The sequence below is a fragment of the Pecten maximus genome, chromosome 1 (genome assembly GCF_902652985.1).
Source record: "Pecten maximus chromosome 1, xPecMax1.1, whole genome shotgun sequence".
NCBI classification, from domain to species: Eukaryota; Metazoa; Mollusca; class Bivalvia; order Pectinida; family Pectinidae; genus Pecten; species Pecten maximus.
In genome coordinates, this window is record NC_047015.1 from 28,465,228 (window position 1) to 28,479,814 (window position 14,587).

The 14,587-nt window shown below is 39.4% G+C and overlaps 1 protein-coding gene across 1 annotated transcript in view; it reads right to left on the reverse strand.

Moving 5' to 3' along the window:
* Nucleotides 1-2,962: 2,962 nt before the first annotated feature.
* The window catches only part of LOC117329465 (zinc phosphodiesterase ELAC protein 2-like), a 37,256-nt gene continuing 25,631 nt past the window's right edge, over nt 2,963-14,587 (reverse strand). The window contains exons 17-19 of the mRNA XM_033887421.1: nt 10,164-10,242; nt 8,579-8,723; nt 2,963-3,550 (exon numbers count right to left, since the gene is read on the reverse strand). Of these exons, the coding sequence (XP_033743312.1) occupies nt 3,470-3,550; nt 8,579-8,723; nt 10,164-10,242 (305 nt within the window). The 3' untranslated portion in view covers nt 2,963-3,469. The remainder of the gene's footprint in view (nt 3,551-8,578; nt 8,724-10,163; nt 10,243-14,587) is intronic.

The following is a 14,587-nucleotide window of genomic DNA, read 5'->3' on the forward strand; positions in this document are numbered from 1 at the left end:
ATGTAGGATCTAGATTGGTACATAGTATGTAGGATCTAGATTGGTACTGGTACATGGTATGTAGGATCTAGATTGGTACTGGTACATAGTATGTAGGATCTAGATTGGTACTGGTACAAAGTATGTAGGATCTAGATTGGTACTGGTACATAGTATGTAGGATCTAGATTGGTACAGGTACATATTATGTAGGATCTAGATTGGTACTGGTACATTGTATGTAGGATCTAGATTGGTACAGGTACATATTATGTAGGATCTAGATTGGTACTGGTACATAGTATGTAGGATCTAGATTGGTACTGGTTCATAGTATGTAGGATCTAGATTGGTACTGGTACATAGTATGTAGGATCTAGATTAGTACTGGTACATAGTATGTAGGATCTAGATTAGTACTGGTACACAGTATGTAGGATCTAGATTGGTACTGGTACATAGTATGTAGGATATAGATTGGTACTGGTACATAGTATGTAGGCCTATTATGTAGGATCTAGATACTGTTATCCTGAACTGATGTAATATGTTAACTTATCAAGTTGTTTGGGTAAAACTAGCGAGAAATATCATGAACCATGTTCATTTCCATGTCCATAATATCTAAAACAAACTTGTGCAGGTAACATAATAATTTATCTTTCATAAAACGAGAATACTGCACACCCTTGAACACCGACAAAGTGTGTGATAATTTTTTATGAAAATGACAAATTTCACATTTGCAAATATTTTCCCATTCATTTATCCACTATTAACGTCAATGAATTACTGATTTTGTGTGAAAACGTTTCTACATGTATGCATGTTTTCTGAATAATCTATTTTCATCTTATTGTATAGGCCAAAGCACCCGACAATACCCCTTAAGGTTCATGTAAATAGTAAATCAAGTGATATTTATCCAGATTCAACATCACTATTTTGTTACAATTAAACAGAGATAACTTGACCAATCGCTAATATGTATCATGGCTATCCATGGGTCTTGATTTTGATATTTAATTTGTTAATCTACCTGTTAATTTCGGCAAAACAGACGTAATAAGCATGTTTCAGGAGAACAAATAAAGCTCATGTGGATCAGTCATATTGCGGAGAAAAAAAACAGCCGTTATGGTCACAAGTGTCTATAGCAGGTAGTGCAAGCGCTTGTTTGACCAGATTTCACTTTATAAAAGCATCAACGTCGATTGGAAAAAAAGGAATGTTTGATCTGGATAAATATCATTTGATTTACTATTTACATGAACCTGAAGACGACACCTTGTTACCGCGAATGCTTTGTTTAGACTTGTTATGAACCGACTGGGGGGAAGCTAGGTGTAAAAAAAATACCTGGAATAGACAGGTATTCATCTCGGGTTATGTAATTAGCCAGACCTATTGTCCAGGTGTCTCATACAGACATCTTGCCGGAAGTATTACAAAATAAAACTCGGCCATGACAGAAACAAATATTATAATAAATGGACCGATAAAAGTATGCGAAAGATTGGTAATCCAGACAGAATACCGGGGATACAGGGATTGGTATCCCGAAGAAAAGTTAAGTATCCGAGTGACTACGGAATACCACCTATTTTGAGCCCCACTGGGCATGTCACAATACTTTGTTTCAAATAGTAACAGACAATAGTCTGGCTCTTCCAGTCAAGCTAGTCAAAATATTGATGACTGATGTTTTACAATGATGAAAACTCTTGGCACACATCTTACAAAACCGTGGCACATATATTTCCAACACGAGTATAGTTTAAAATTTTATTGGAAGACCATCTATTATAGATAACTCACTCACTTCAATCTTTATACTCTCTACTATGGCAAGTTGTCTTTTATTTGTGGAGCAATGTTGGCCCAGTATTTAATTAATTTATATAAGATATATAATTTTTCATGTAATATATCTTATAAAGCATATATAAAGATGTCTTATATGTTTGTAAGCTATCTTATTTATTTAAGATGTATCTTACATAATTATACATGTATAAGATACAGGTATCTTACATGATCTGGTTAAATGCTTGATCAACATTGCTTCATGAATAAATGGCTTGCCATACTCTAGTACACACCAGCATCTTCATTCTTTCATCAAACATCCTACCTGTAACCATTATAATGGTAAGGACTACAGGAGTGCATTGAAGCATAATTCAAACTGCACTCATGTATACAGTAACCACTGTTCTTCTGTTTTTTTTGTAGCTCCATGCCTTCATTTCATACTCTGTGTGCCGTAACACGATTCAAAGACGTCTGTGTGCTGTTACACGATTCATTGACGTCTGTGTGTTGTTACATGATTCATTGACGTCTGTGTGCCGTAACACGATTCAAAGACGTCTGTGTGTCGTTACACGATTCATTGACGTCTGTGTGCCGTAACACGATTCAAAGACGTCTGTGTGCTGTAACACCATTCATTGACGTCTGTGTGCCGTAACACGATTCAAAGACGTCTGTGTGCTGTAACACGATTCATTGACGTCTGTGTGCCGTAACACGATTCAAAGATGTCTGTGTGCTGTTACATGATTCATTGAAGTCTGTGTGCTGTAACACACGATCCATTGACGTCTGTGAGTTGTAACACGATTCATAGACATCTGTGTGCTGTTACATGATTCATAGACATCTGTGTGCTGTAATATGATTTTAAAGACGTAAGTGTGCTATAACACGATTGGCTGACGTCTGTGTGCTGTGACACGATTCGTTGACGTCTGTGTGCTGTAACACAATTCGTTGACGTCTGTGTGCTGCAAAACACGATTCAAAGACGTCTGTGTGCTGTGACATGATTCATAAACGTCTGTGTGCCGTAACACATGATTCATAGATGTCTGTACTGTGACACGATTCAAAGACGTTTGTGTGCTTTAACACGATTCAAAGACGTCTGTGTGCTGTTACATGATTCATTGATGTCTGTGTTGTGTAACACACGATTCATTGACGTCTGTGTGCTGTAACACAATTCGTTGACGTCTGTGTGCTGTTACACACGATTCATTGATGTCTGTGTGCTGTGACACGATTCAAAGACGTCTGTGTGCTGTGACATGATTCATAAACGTCTGTGTGCCGTAACACATGATTCATAAACGTCTGTGTGCCGTAACACATGATTCATAGATGTCTGTACTGTGACACGATTCAAAGACGTTTGTGTGCTTTAACACGATTCAAAGACGTCTGTGTGCTGTTACATGATTCATTGATGTCTGTGTGCTGTAACACACGATTCATTGACGTCTGTGTGCTGTAACACAATTCGTTGACGTCTGTGTGCTGTTACACACGATTCATTGATGTCTGTGTGCTGTGACACGATTCATTGATGTCCGAGTGCTGTGACACTTGATTTAGGAACATCTATTGTAGCATATCACAGTATCCAATATCACAGTATCCAATATAACAGTATCCAATATTGGTTAAGGTAAATCGGTCGGTTTTATCATCTTTTTAACATATAATTTGACAATTCCAGAAAGAATGGATTGAAGAGTGGGGTGTAGTCTAGGTCACTCAGTCGAACCTACAATCAGAAAATGAAATATTTATTATCAGTTTATTAAAATAATTGAAAGTCAATGTACACATGTAATGTGGGCTTCCGATACAATATCACTGTTTAGTGTGAGGTCAGTGTGAGGTCTCGAAAAATGTAATTGTGGGTTAATGTGTATTACTGTTTAGTTTTTAGAATAGTTGTGCAATACAGTGATATAATGGCACTACCACAAAATTATTTACAAGTGTGAGCGTTACCGTATTAGTTAAGTAATGCAATTCCCTTACATGGGAAACTTTTAAGTAACATGGCAACTTTTTCTCACTTAACACAAGAGATCAAAGAGGGACCTTAACGTCCACCATTGAACGGTCTTTATTGGATCAATAAGAGGGACCTTAACGCCCACCATTGAACGGTCTTTATAGGATCTATAAGAGGGACCTTAATGCCCACCATTGAACGGTCTTTATTGGATCTATAAGAGGGACCTTAACGCCCACCATTGAACGGTCTATATTGGATCTATAAGAGGGACCTTAACGCCCACCATTGAACGGTCTTTATTGGATCTAGAAGAGGGACCTTAACGCCCACCATTGAACGGTCTATATTGGATCTATAAGAGGGACCTTAACGCCCACCATTGAACGGTCTTTATTGGATCTATAAGAGGGACCTTAACGCCCACCATTAAACGGTCTATATTGGATCTTTAAGAGGGACCTTAACGCCCACCATTGAACGGTCTTTATTGGATCTATAAGAGGGAACTTAATGCCCACCATTGAATGGTGGTCTTTATTGGATCTATAAGAGGGACCTTAACGCCCACCATTTAATGGTCTTTGTGGATCTATAAGAGGGACCTTAACACCCACCATTGAACGGTCTTTATTGGATCTATAAGAGGGACCTTAACGCCCACCATTGAACGGTCTTTATTGGATCTATAAGAGGGACCTTAACGCCCACCATTGAACGGTCTATATTGGATCTATAAGAGGGACCTTAACGCCCACCATTGAACGGTCTTTATTGGATCTATAAGAGGGACCTTAACGCCCACCATTGAACGGTCTATATTGGATCTATAAGAGGGACCTTAACGCCCACCATTGAACGGTTTTTCTTGGATCTATAAGAGGGACCTTAACGCCCACCATTGAATGGTCTTTATGGGATCTATAAGAGGGACCTTAACGCCCACCATTGAACGGTCTTTATTGGATCTATAAGAGGGACCTTAACGCCCACCATTGAACGGTCTTTATAAGATCTATAAGAGGGACCTTAACGCCCACCATTGAACGGTCTTTATTGGATCTATAAGAGGGACCTTAACGCCCACCATTAAACGGTCTTTATTGGATCTATAAGAGGGACCTTAACGCCCACCATTGAACAGTTTTTATTGGATCTATAAGAGGGACCTTAACGCCCACCATTGAACGGTCTTTATTGGATCTAGAAGAGGGACCTTAACGCCCACCATTGAACGGTCTATATTGGATCTATAAGAGGGACCTTAACGCCCACCATTGAACGGTCTTTATTGGATCTATAAGAGGGACCTTAACGCCCACCATTAAACGGTCTATATTGGATCTTTAAGAGGGACCTTAACGCCCACCATTGAACGGTCTTTATTGGATCTATAAGAGGGAACTTAATGCCCACCATTGAATGGTGGTCTTTATTGGATCTATAAGAGGGACCTTAACGCCCACCATTTAATGGTCTTTGTGGATCTATAAGAGGGACCTTAACACCCACCATTGAACGGTCTTTATTGGATCTATAAGAGGGACCTTAACGCCCACCATTGAACGGTCTTTATTGGATCTATAAGAGGGACCTTAACGCCCACCATTGAACGGTCTTTATTGGATCTATAAGAGGGACCTTAACGCCCACCATTGAACGGTCTTTATTGGATCTATAAGAGGGACTTTAACGCCCACCATTGAACGGTCTATATTGGATCTATAAGAGGGACCTTAACGCCCACCATTGAACGGTTTTTCTTGGATCTATAAGAGGGACCTTAACGCCCACCATTGAATGGTCTTTATGGGATCTATAAGAGGGACCTTAACGCCCACCATTGAACGGTCTTTATTGGATCTATAAGAGGGACCTTAACGCCCACCATTGAACGGTCTTTATAAGATCTATAAGAGGGACCTTAACGCCCACCATTGAACGGTCTTTATTGGATCTATAAGAGGGACCTTAACGCCCACCATTGAACGGTCTTTATTGGATCTATAAGAGGGACCTTAACGCCCACCATTGAACAGTTTTTATTGGATCTATAAGAGGGACCTTAACGCCCACCATTGAACGATCTTTATTGGATCTATAAGAGGGACCTTAACGCCCACCATTGAATGGTCTTTATTGGATCTATAAGAGGGACCTTAACGCCCACCATTGAACGGTCTTTATAAGATCTATAAGAGGGACCTTAACGCCCACCATTGAACGGTCTTTATTGGATCTATAAGAGGGACCTTAACGCCCACCATTGAACGGTCTTTATTGGATCTATAAGAGGGACCTTAACGCCCACCATTGAACAGTTTTTATTGGATCTATAAGAGGGACCTTAACGCCCACCATTGAACGATCTTTATTGGATCTATAAGAGGGACCTTAACGCCCACCATTGAATGGTCTTTATTGGATCTATAAGAGGGACCTTAACGCCCACCATTGAACGGTCTATATTGGATCTATAAGAGGGACCTTAACGCCCACCATTGAACGGTCTTTATTGGATCTATAAGAGGGACCTTAACGCCCACCATTGAACGGTCTTTATTGGATCTATAAGAGGGACCTTAACGCCCACCATTGAACGGTCTATATTGGATCTATAAGAGGGACCTTAACGCCCACCATTGATCGGTCTTTATTGGATCTATAAGAGGGACCTTAACGCCCACCATTGAACGGTCTTTATTGGATCTATAAGAGGGACCTTAACGCCCACCATTGAACGGTCTATATTGGATCTATAAGAGGGACCTTAACGCCCACCATTGAACGGTCTTTATTGGATCTATAAGAGGGACCTTAACGCCCACCATTGATCGGTCTTTATTGGATCTATAAGAGGGACCTTAACGCCCACCATTGAACGGTCTTTATTGGATCTATAAGAGGGACCTTAACGCCCACCATTGAACGGTCTTTATTGGATCTATAAGAGGGACCTTAACGCCCACCATTGAACAGTTTTTATTGGATCTATAAGAGGGACCTTAACGCCCACCATTGATCGGTCTTTATTGGATCTATAAGAGGGACCTTAACGCCCACCATTGAACGGTCTATATTGGATCTATAAGAGGGACCTTAACACCCACCATTGAACGGTCTTTATTGGATCTATAAGAGGGACCTTAACGCCCACCATTGAACGGTCTTTATAGGATCTATAAGAGGGACCTTAACGCCCACCATTGAACGGTCTTTATTGGATCTATAAGAGGGACCTTAACGCCCACCATTGAACGGTCTTTATTGGATCTATAAGAGGGACCTTAACGCCCACCATTGAACGGTCTTTATAGGATCTATAAGAGGGACCTTAACGCCCACCATTTAATGGTCTTTATTGGATCTATAAGAGGGACCTTAACGCCCACCATTGAACGGTCTTTATTGGATCTATTAGAGGGACCTTAACGCCCACCATTGAACTGTCTTTATTGGATCTATAAGAGGGACCTTAACGCCCACCATTGAACGGTCTATATTGGATCTATAAGAGGGACCTTAACGCCCACTATTGAACGGTCTTTATTGGATCTATAAGAGGGACCTTAACGCCCACCATTGAACGGTCTTTATTGGATCTATAAGAGGGACCTTAACGCCCACCATTGAACGGTCTTTATAGGATCTATAAGAGGGACCTTAACGCCCACCATTGAACGGTCTTTATTGGATCTATAAGAGGGACCTTAACGCCCACCATTGAACGGTCTTTATTGGATCTATAAGAGGGACCTTAATGCCAACCATTGAACGGTTTTTATTGGATCTATAAGAGGGACCTTAATGCCCTCCATTGAACGGTCTTTATTGGATCTATAAGAGGGACCTTAACGCCAACCATTGAACGGTTTTTATTGGATCTATTAGAGGGACCTTAACGCCCACCCTTGAACGGTTTTTATTGGATCTATAAGAGGGACCTTAACGCCCACCATTGAACGGTCTTTATTGGATCTTTGTAAGACTGACCTTTCCCCTCTTCTTAATCATTTGATAACAAAGGAATCTATGTATAAAATCTAGAAAGATTTAAGAACTTTCTAAGACAACAAAACAAAATTTTAACAGTTAATATCCAAGATGGCTGCATGTTGGCCATTGTTTGTTTTCGTGATCAGTCCACATATGTACATGAAATCTGAGGAAAACAAAGAACAGTTTGAAAAAAAGCGATAACATACTTCAATTGTAGCCTTGGGAACCGACATATATTTGTAAAGAAATAGCAAAAACTAAGATGGCTGCCTCTCAGTCATATTGTTACTTATAGCACTTTCACACACACAACTAAGTATTAATGGCAACCAAGGTATTAGTCCAGTACTTCCAAAAATATACAGCTCCGTACCAAGCTCCAAGTCAAGACCTAACTCCAACAGTCGAAATTGCCACCTTTTGGCCATTTTGTTTTCCAATCAGTCTCAAAATTGATCTATAGCTAGAGCACCTAGGGACCATCATGGACCAACATATGAAATTTATGAATGATCCATGTAGAAATTTCTGAGATTTAACAATAACAATCTTCAAGTCAAAATTCAAAATGGCAACCTGTTGGCCATATTTTTTTTTTTCGATCAGTCTCAAAATCTATCATGTACAACTAGGGACCAATGGGAACCTTCATATGAAGTTTGATAAAAAACCTTACAGTACTTCTCAAGAAATAGTGATAACAAGAATTGTTGACGGACTATGTATGCAGGGTGATTTGAATAGCCCTCCATCTGACCTTCTGATGATGGTGGGATAATAAAATGTTACCTTCATATGATCCATTGCAATTGTGATGCTAATCTGAGATAAGATCAGTCTTTTCTCTTGAAGAAGAGCTTGTGATTTGAAGTGTGTCAGGATAGTATTCTTGGCCTTCATTTGTTTACTTGCCTCCACTGCCCCTGCCACTGTACTGAAAGAAATGAGATCAGACACTTGGCTATAAAATGAATGTCTTGAAAAAGGTTTCGGATCTACCTCCCCATCATATCTCATAATCTGTATCGACTCCCATACAATACGTTCCTGTCTTTGTGTGTTACAGATGTCTGTGAATCATGTAGTTTTAATCGTATGACTATCCTATCTATATTTTTTGCATGTTGATCACCACAGGTTACGGTACATGTTCAATATCAACACAACAGCTTTTTGAAAGATAACCTTTAGGTAACATTGAGTAAACTTCAGATAACTACACTACATATATATATACAATGTATAGAATTTGTAATTTCATCAGTATCAACCACAACACTTTGACAGCCGTATACCCAGTATGCCAGAGGGATCTCCAGGCACCTATCATTGAATAATCTTTACTGGTTCTATGTAAATATGAATTTTTAAAAACTTTCCTGCATGATTTTTTCTTTTTCATTCTCTGTTCCAGTCAGAGATATACATATAGTAATTACAAATTTCAACTGACATAATCCAAAATTGCTGCTTGACTGTCATTTCCTTTTTTCCAATCTGTCTCAAAATTGAACATTCACAGCAAGGGATTAAGTACATCCTTCCAGTACTACTCCGGAAAAAAAAAGTAAATACAAACTTCTACTGTCAAAATCTAAGATGGTCACCTGTCGGCATTCCATTCAGTCTTAAAATTAAAGTAAATACTAACTTCTACTGTCAAGATCTAAGACGGCCACCTGCTGTCTCAAAAAATTTTACATGCGATACAAGGGATCAATGGCAACACAATTTGATGAGCCAATTCCAAAATGACTGCATTTTGGCCATTTTGTTATTTCAATTTATCACAAAATTGACCAACCACAACTAGGATCAAGAGGAACCTACATATGGAAGTTGAGAATGATACATAAAAAACTTTCTGAGAATAGTGATAACAAACTTCAAAATTCAAAATCAAAGATGGCTGATTGTTGGCCATTTTATTCTTTAATCCATCTGAAAAATTTAATTTGCATACTAAGTAACTGGGACGAGGGAAACCTATAATACATCAAGTTTGAGAAGTGATTTTCAACAGATATGAAACACATGGAAATTCAGAAAGATCCCTCAGTTCTTAAAAAAAAAAAGAGTGCTGGTGGGGAGTGGCTTTTCCAAACTTGTGAAATCAAGATGTTGCTCAGGAAAACACACACATTAACATTTTATATCATTGAATACTAAACTTCTTGAATGCGATACTTTTTGGAAAAGCTTACTCCAAAACTTAAAACATTAAGATATTTGAGATTTAGACGCTGCCAGTGCATACCTGTATACTGGGTGGACTACAATAGACAAGCTTAAGAGACATTAGCCAGAGAAGTGCTCCTGTGCCATCATTGGAAATCCTGGTGAACTGTATGTATAAATCATGACAAATATTTACCTATGATTGGTCAGCTTGGCCAGATGCACATCCCGAGAACTGTACGTGGCTTCGTGTATCAATAAATCGCAGTTTAAGCCTGGAAGACCAAGAAAGATCTATATTATTTACACAATCATCTATCAAAACTACCTTTTCCAAATCCTGATGATTTAAAAAAAAATCCAACTTTCTCTTTTAAGCCAATTCAATGCAATTCTGTGCATTTATGAGTCAAAAATAGCTTAACTTTGGATAAAGTGCTACTTCAACGAAGCCGAGACATGTTGATATGATAGTTTAAAATTCTATGTAGGAAAACATTGGGAAGCCTACAATGATTGAAATGATTATATCAAACAGCATCTTCGCTAGCCAAGGCTTCTGATTACGTTACACTCCACGAACCCTTGGCAGATATACGCGTCAGTTCTGGCCCTCTAGCGGTGATTCGAAATTACCACCCTTCACGCATGAAATTTTCGACCAATCAAAACAAGCGTTACCGATTTACTTTATCGGTGATGTTTACAAACACACATCGAGGTTTGGTGTCATTTCGATGAGATATGTGATCAATGACTTATATGAATTGATCAAACACTGCGAATGTTCCCCCAAAGATTGTGATTTTTGTATTTAGGTAAAATGCCATGACATAGTCGGCAATGTAGCTCTGTACTGGGTGCCGCATTTTTTGTTTACTGCGAAACCAAGCCAGAATGTAAAACGCGATTTGATTGGGTGCCCTAGGATTCCAGGGCGCGACGGTTTGAACACGACTATATCCGCCAAGGGTTCGTGGAGTGTAACGTAATCAGAAGCCTTGGCTAGCGAAGATGATCAAACAGGGAAGCTAAGAATCATTGATTTGAGAGTCTTAAACCCTAATGAGAAGTCTGGAATCGTTAATATGATAGTTTTAATTATCCGGTACAAAATTTGCTATATTGAGAAGCAAACAATGGTTGAAATGATAGTAGGTACCTGTATCAAACACAACAGGGAAGTTAATAATTGTTGATTTGAGAGTCTTAAACCCAATGAGAAGTCTAGAATCATTGATATTATGGTTTTAAACACTATGAAGGAAATTTACTACATTGAGAAGCCAAGAATGGGTGTTGATACGAATGAACAAAGTATTAAAACCATTTATGTACATTGAGAAACTTGACACCTTAAAAGCACAATTATTTGACATCAATGAATCTGATAGACTGTGAAGGCAGATCTGATCACCTGTAAGGACTGTAATAACTGCTGAATTACAGTTTAATGACAATTCTTAGATCTTATAATTAATCCAACAGAACAGAGAAAATGGAATTTATTTTTGGTTATATTTTCTACATAATGGCTAAAATATGGCACAAAAAATTAGAATATGATACAACATTACTGATGAAGCTGATCAATTTTTGAGCAACAAAACCTTCTCAAACACCTGCCATGTAGACAACAGTTAATTTGTTGAGATGTTTTTAAGATTGCTGCCACATTACACAACTAAAGTTGAAAACAAGACTCGGAAAAGTAAACATATAGAAAGTCAAACTTGAAACAGTTTACTGGTACATTGTAAATGTTTTATGACAAAAAGAAACATAATTAGTTGAAATCAAATGAGAAGACATTCGACTACAGGTCATGGTCACCAAGTCAAAGGTCTAATTTGAAATATCTATTCACAGCAAATGATTGTGTTTGTAATGCAATAAAAAAAATAATTAAATTTTGAAAATCTTTTTCTCAACACCAATATGCAGTAAAATCAAATACTGTTCCTGGATGGCAGGGTATAAAGGGATTTACTGAAATTGTTAATAACTTCAAGTTCTACAGGGTACATGTATATCCGATGTACTCCTTGACCTCAAGTTCTACAGGGTATATCTGATGGACTCCTTGACGTCAAGTTCTACAGGGTATATCTGATGGACTCCTTGACCTCAAGTTCTACAGGGTATATCCGATGGACTCCTTGACCTCAAGTTCTACAGGGTACATCTGATGGACTCCTTGACCTCAAGTTCTACAGGGTATATCTGATGGACTCCTTGACTTCAAGTTCTACAGGGTATATCTGATGGACCCCGTGACTTCAAGTTCTACAGGGTATATCTGATGGACACCTTGACTTCAAGGTCTACAGGGTACATCTGATGGACTCCTTGACGTCAAGTCCTACAGGGTATATCTGATGGACTCCTTGACCTCAAGTTCTACAGGGTACATCTGATGGACTCCTTGACGTCCAAGTCCTACAGGGTATATCTGATGGACTCCTTGACTTCAAGTTCTACAGAGTATAAGTTCTACAGGGTATATCCGATGGACTCCTTGACTTCAAGTTCTACAGAGTATAAGTTCTACAGGGTATATCCGATGGACTCCTTGACGTCAAGTTCTACAGAGTATAAGTTCTACAGGGTATATCCGATGGACTCCTTGACTTCAAGTTCTACAGGGTATATCCGATGGACTCCTTGACTTCAAGTTCTACAGAGTATAAGTTCTACAGGGTATATCCGATGGACTCCTTGACCTCAAGTTCTACAGGGTATATCTGATGGACTCCTTGACTTCAAGTTCTACAGGGTATATCTGATGGACTCCTTGACTTCAAGTTCTACAGAGTATAAGTCCTACAGGGTATATCTGATGGACTCCTTGACGTCAAGTTCTACAGGGTATACCTGATGGACTCCTTGATGTCCAAGTCCTACAGGGTATATCTGATGGACTCCTTGACGTCAAGTTCTACAGGGTATAAGTTCTACAGGATATATCCGATGGACTCCTTGACTTCAAGTTCTACAGAGTATAAGTTCTACAGGGTATATCGGATGGACTCCTTGACTTCAAGTTCTACAGAGTATAAGTTCTACAGGGTATATCCGATGGACTCCTTGACTTCAAGTTCTACAGGGTATATCGGATGGACTCCTTGACTTCAAGTTCTACAGAGTATAAGTTCTACAGGGTATATCCGATGGACTCCTTGACTTCAAGTTCTACAGAGTATAAGTTCTACAGGGTATATCCGATGGACTCCTTGACTTCAAGTTCTACAGAGTATAAGTTCTACAGGGTATATCTGATGGACTCCTTGACCTCAAGTTCTACAGAGTATAAGTTCTACAGGGTATATCCGATGGACTCCTTGACTTCAAGTTCTACAGAGTATAAGTTCTACAGGGTATATCCGATGGACTCCTTGACTTCAAGTTCTACAGAGTATAAGTTCTACAGGGTATATCCGATGGACTCCTTGACTTCAAGTTCTACAGGGTATATCCGATGGACTCCTTGACTTCAAGTTCTACAGGGTATATCCGATGGACTCCTTGACTTCAAGTTCTACAGGGTATATCCGATGGACTCCTTGACTTCAAGTTCTACAGGGTATATCTGATGGACTCCTTGACTTCAAGTTCTACAGGGTATATCTGATGGACTCCTTGACTTCAAGTTCTACAGGGTATATCTGATGGACTCCTTGACTTCAAGTTCTACAGGGTATATCTGATGGACTCCTTGACTTCAAGTTCTACAGGGTATATCTGATGGACTCCTTGACTTCAAGTTCTACAGAGTACATCTGATGGACTCCTTGACTTCAAGTTCTACAGGGTATATCTGATGGACTCCTTGACTTCAAGTTCTACAGGGTATATCCGATGGACTCCTTGACTTCAAGTTCTACAGAGTATAAGTTCTACAGGGTATATCCGATGGACTCCTTGACTTCAAGTTCTACAGAGTATAAGTTCTACAGGGTATATCTGATGGACTCCTTGACCTCAAGTTCTACAGGGTATATCTGATGGACTCCTTGACCTCAAGTTCTACAGGGTATATCTGATGGACTCCTTGACTTCAAGTTCAACAAGGTATATCAGATTGACATGGTGATAATTATTTTTGTTATTGAAAGATAACACATCATAGATATACCTATAGATAAAATTTAAGGACTTTGCAAGGTCTGTGTCCCCTCTTCTGATAAGCTCTTCAATACAATCAGCTTTGCATGAGAACAAAAACGAAGTCAGCCAACAGAGAGGCACAGTTTGTTCCCGTGGGTATGTCAGTCAGCCAACAGAGGGGCACAGTCTGTTCCCATGGGTATATCAGTCTGCCAACAGAGGGGCACTGTCTGTTCCCATGGGTATGTCAATTAGCCAACAGAGGGACACAGTCTGTTCCCATGGGTATGTCAGTCAGCCAACAGAGGGGCACAGTCTGTTCCCATGGGTATGTCAGTCTGCCAACAGAGGGGCACTGTCTGTTCCCATGGGTATGTCAGTCTGCCAACAGAGGGGCACTGTCTGTTCCCATGGGTGTGTCAGTCAGCCAACAGAGGGACACAGTCTGTTCCCATGGGTATGTCAGTCAGCCAACAGAGGGGCACTGTCTGTTCACATGGGTATGTCAGTCAG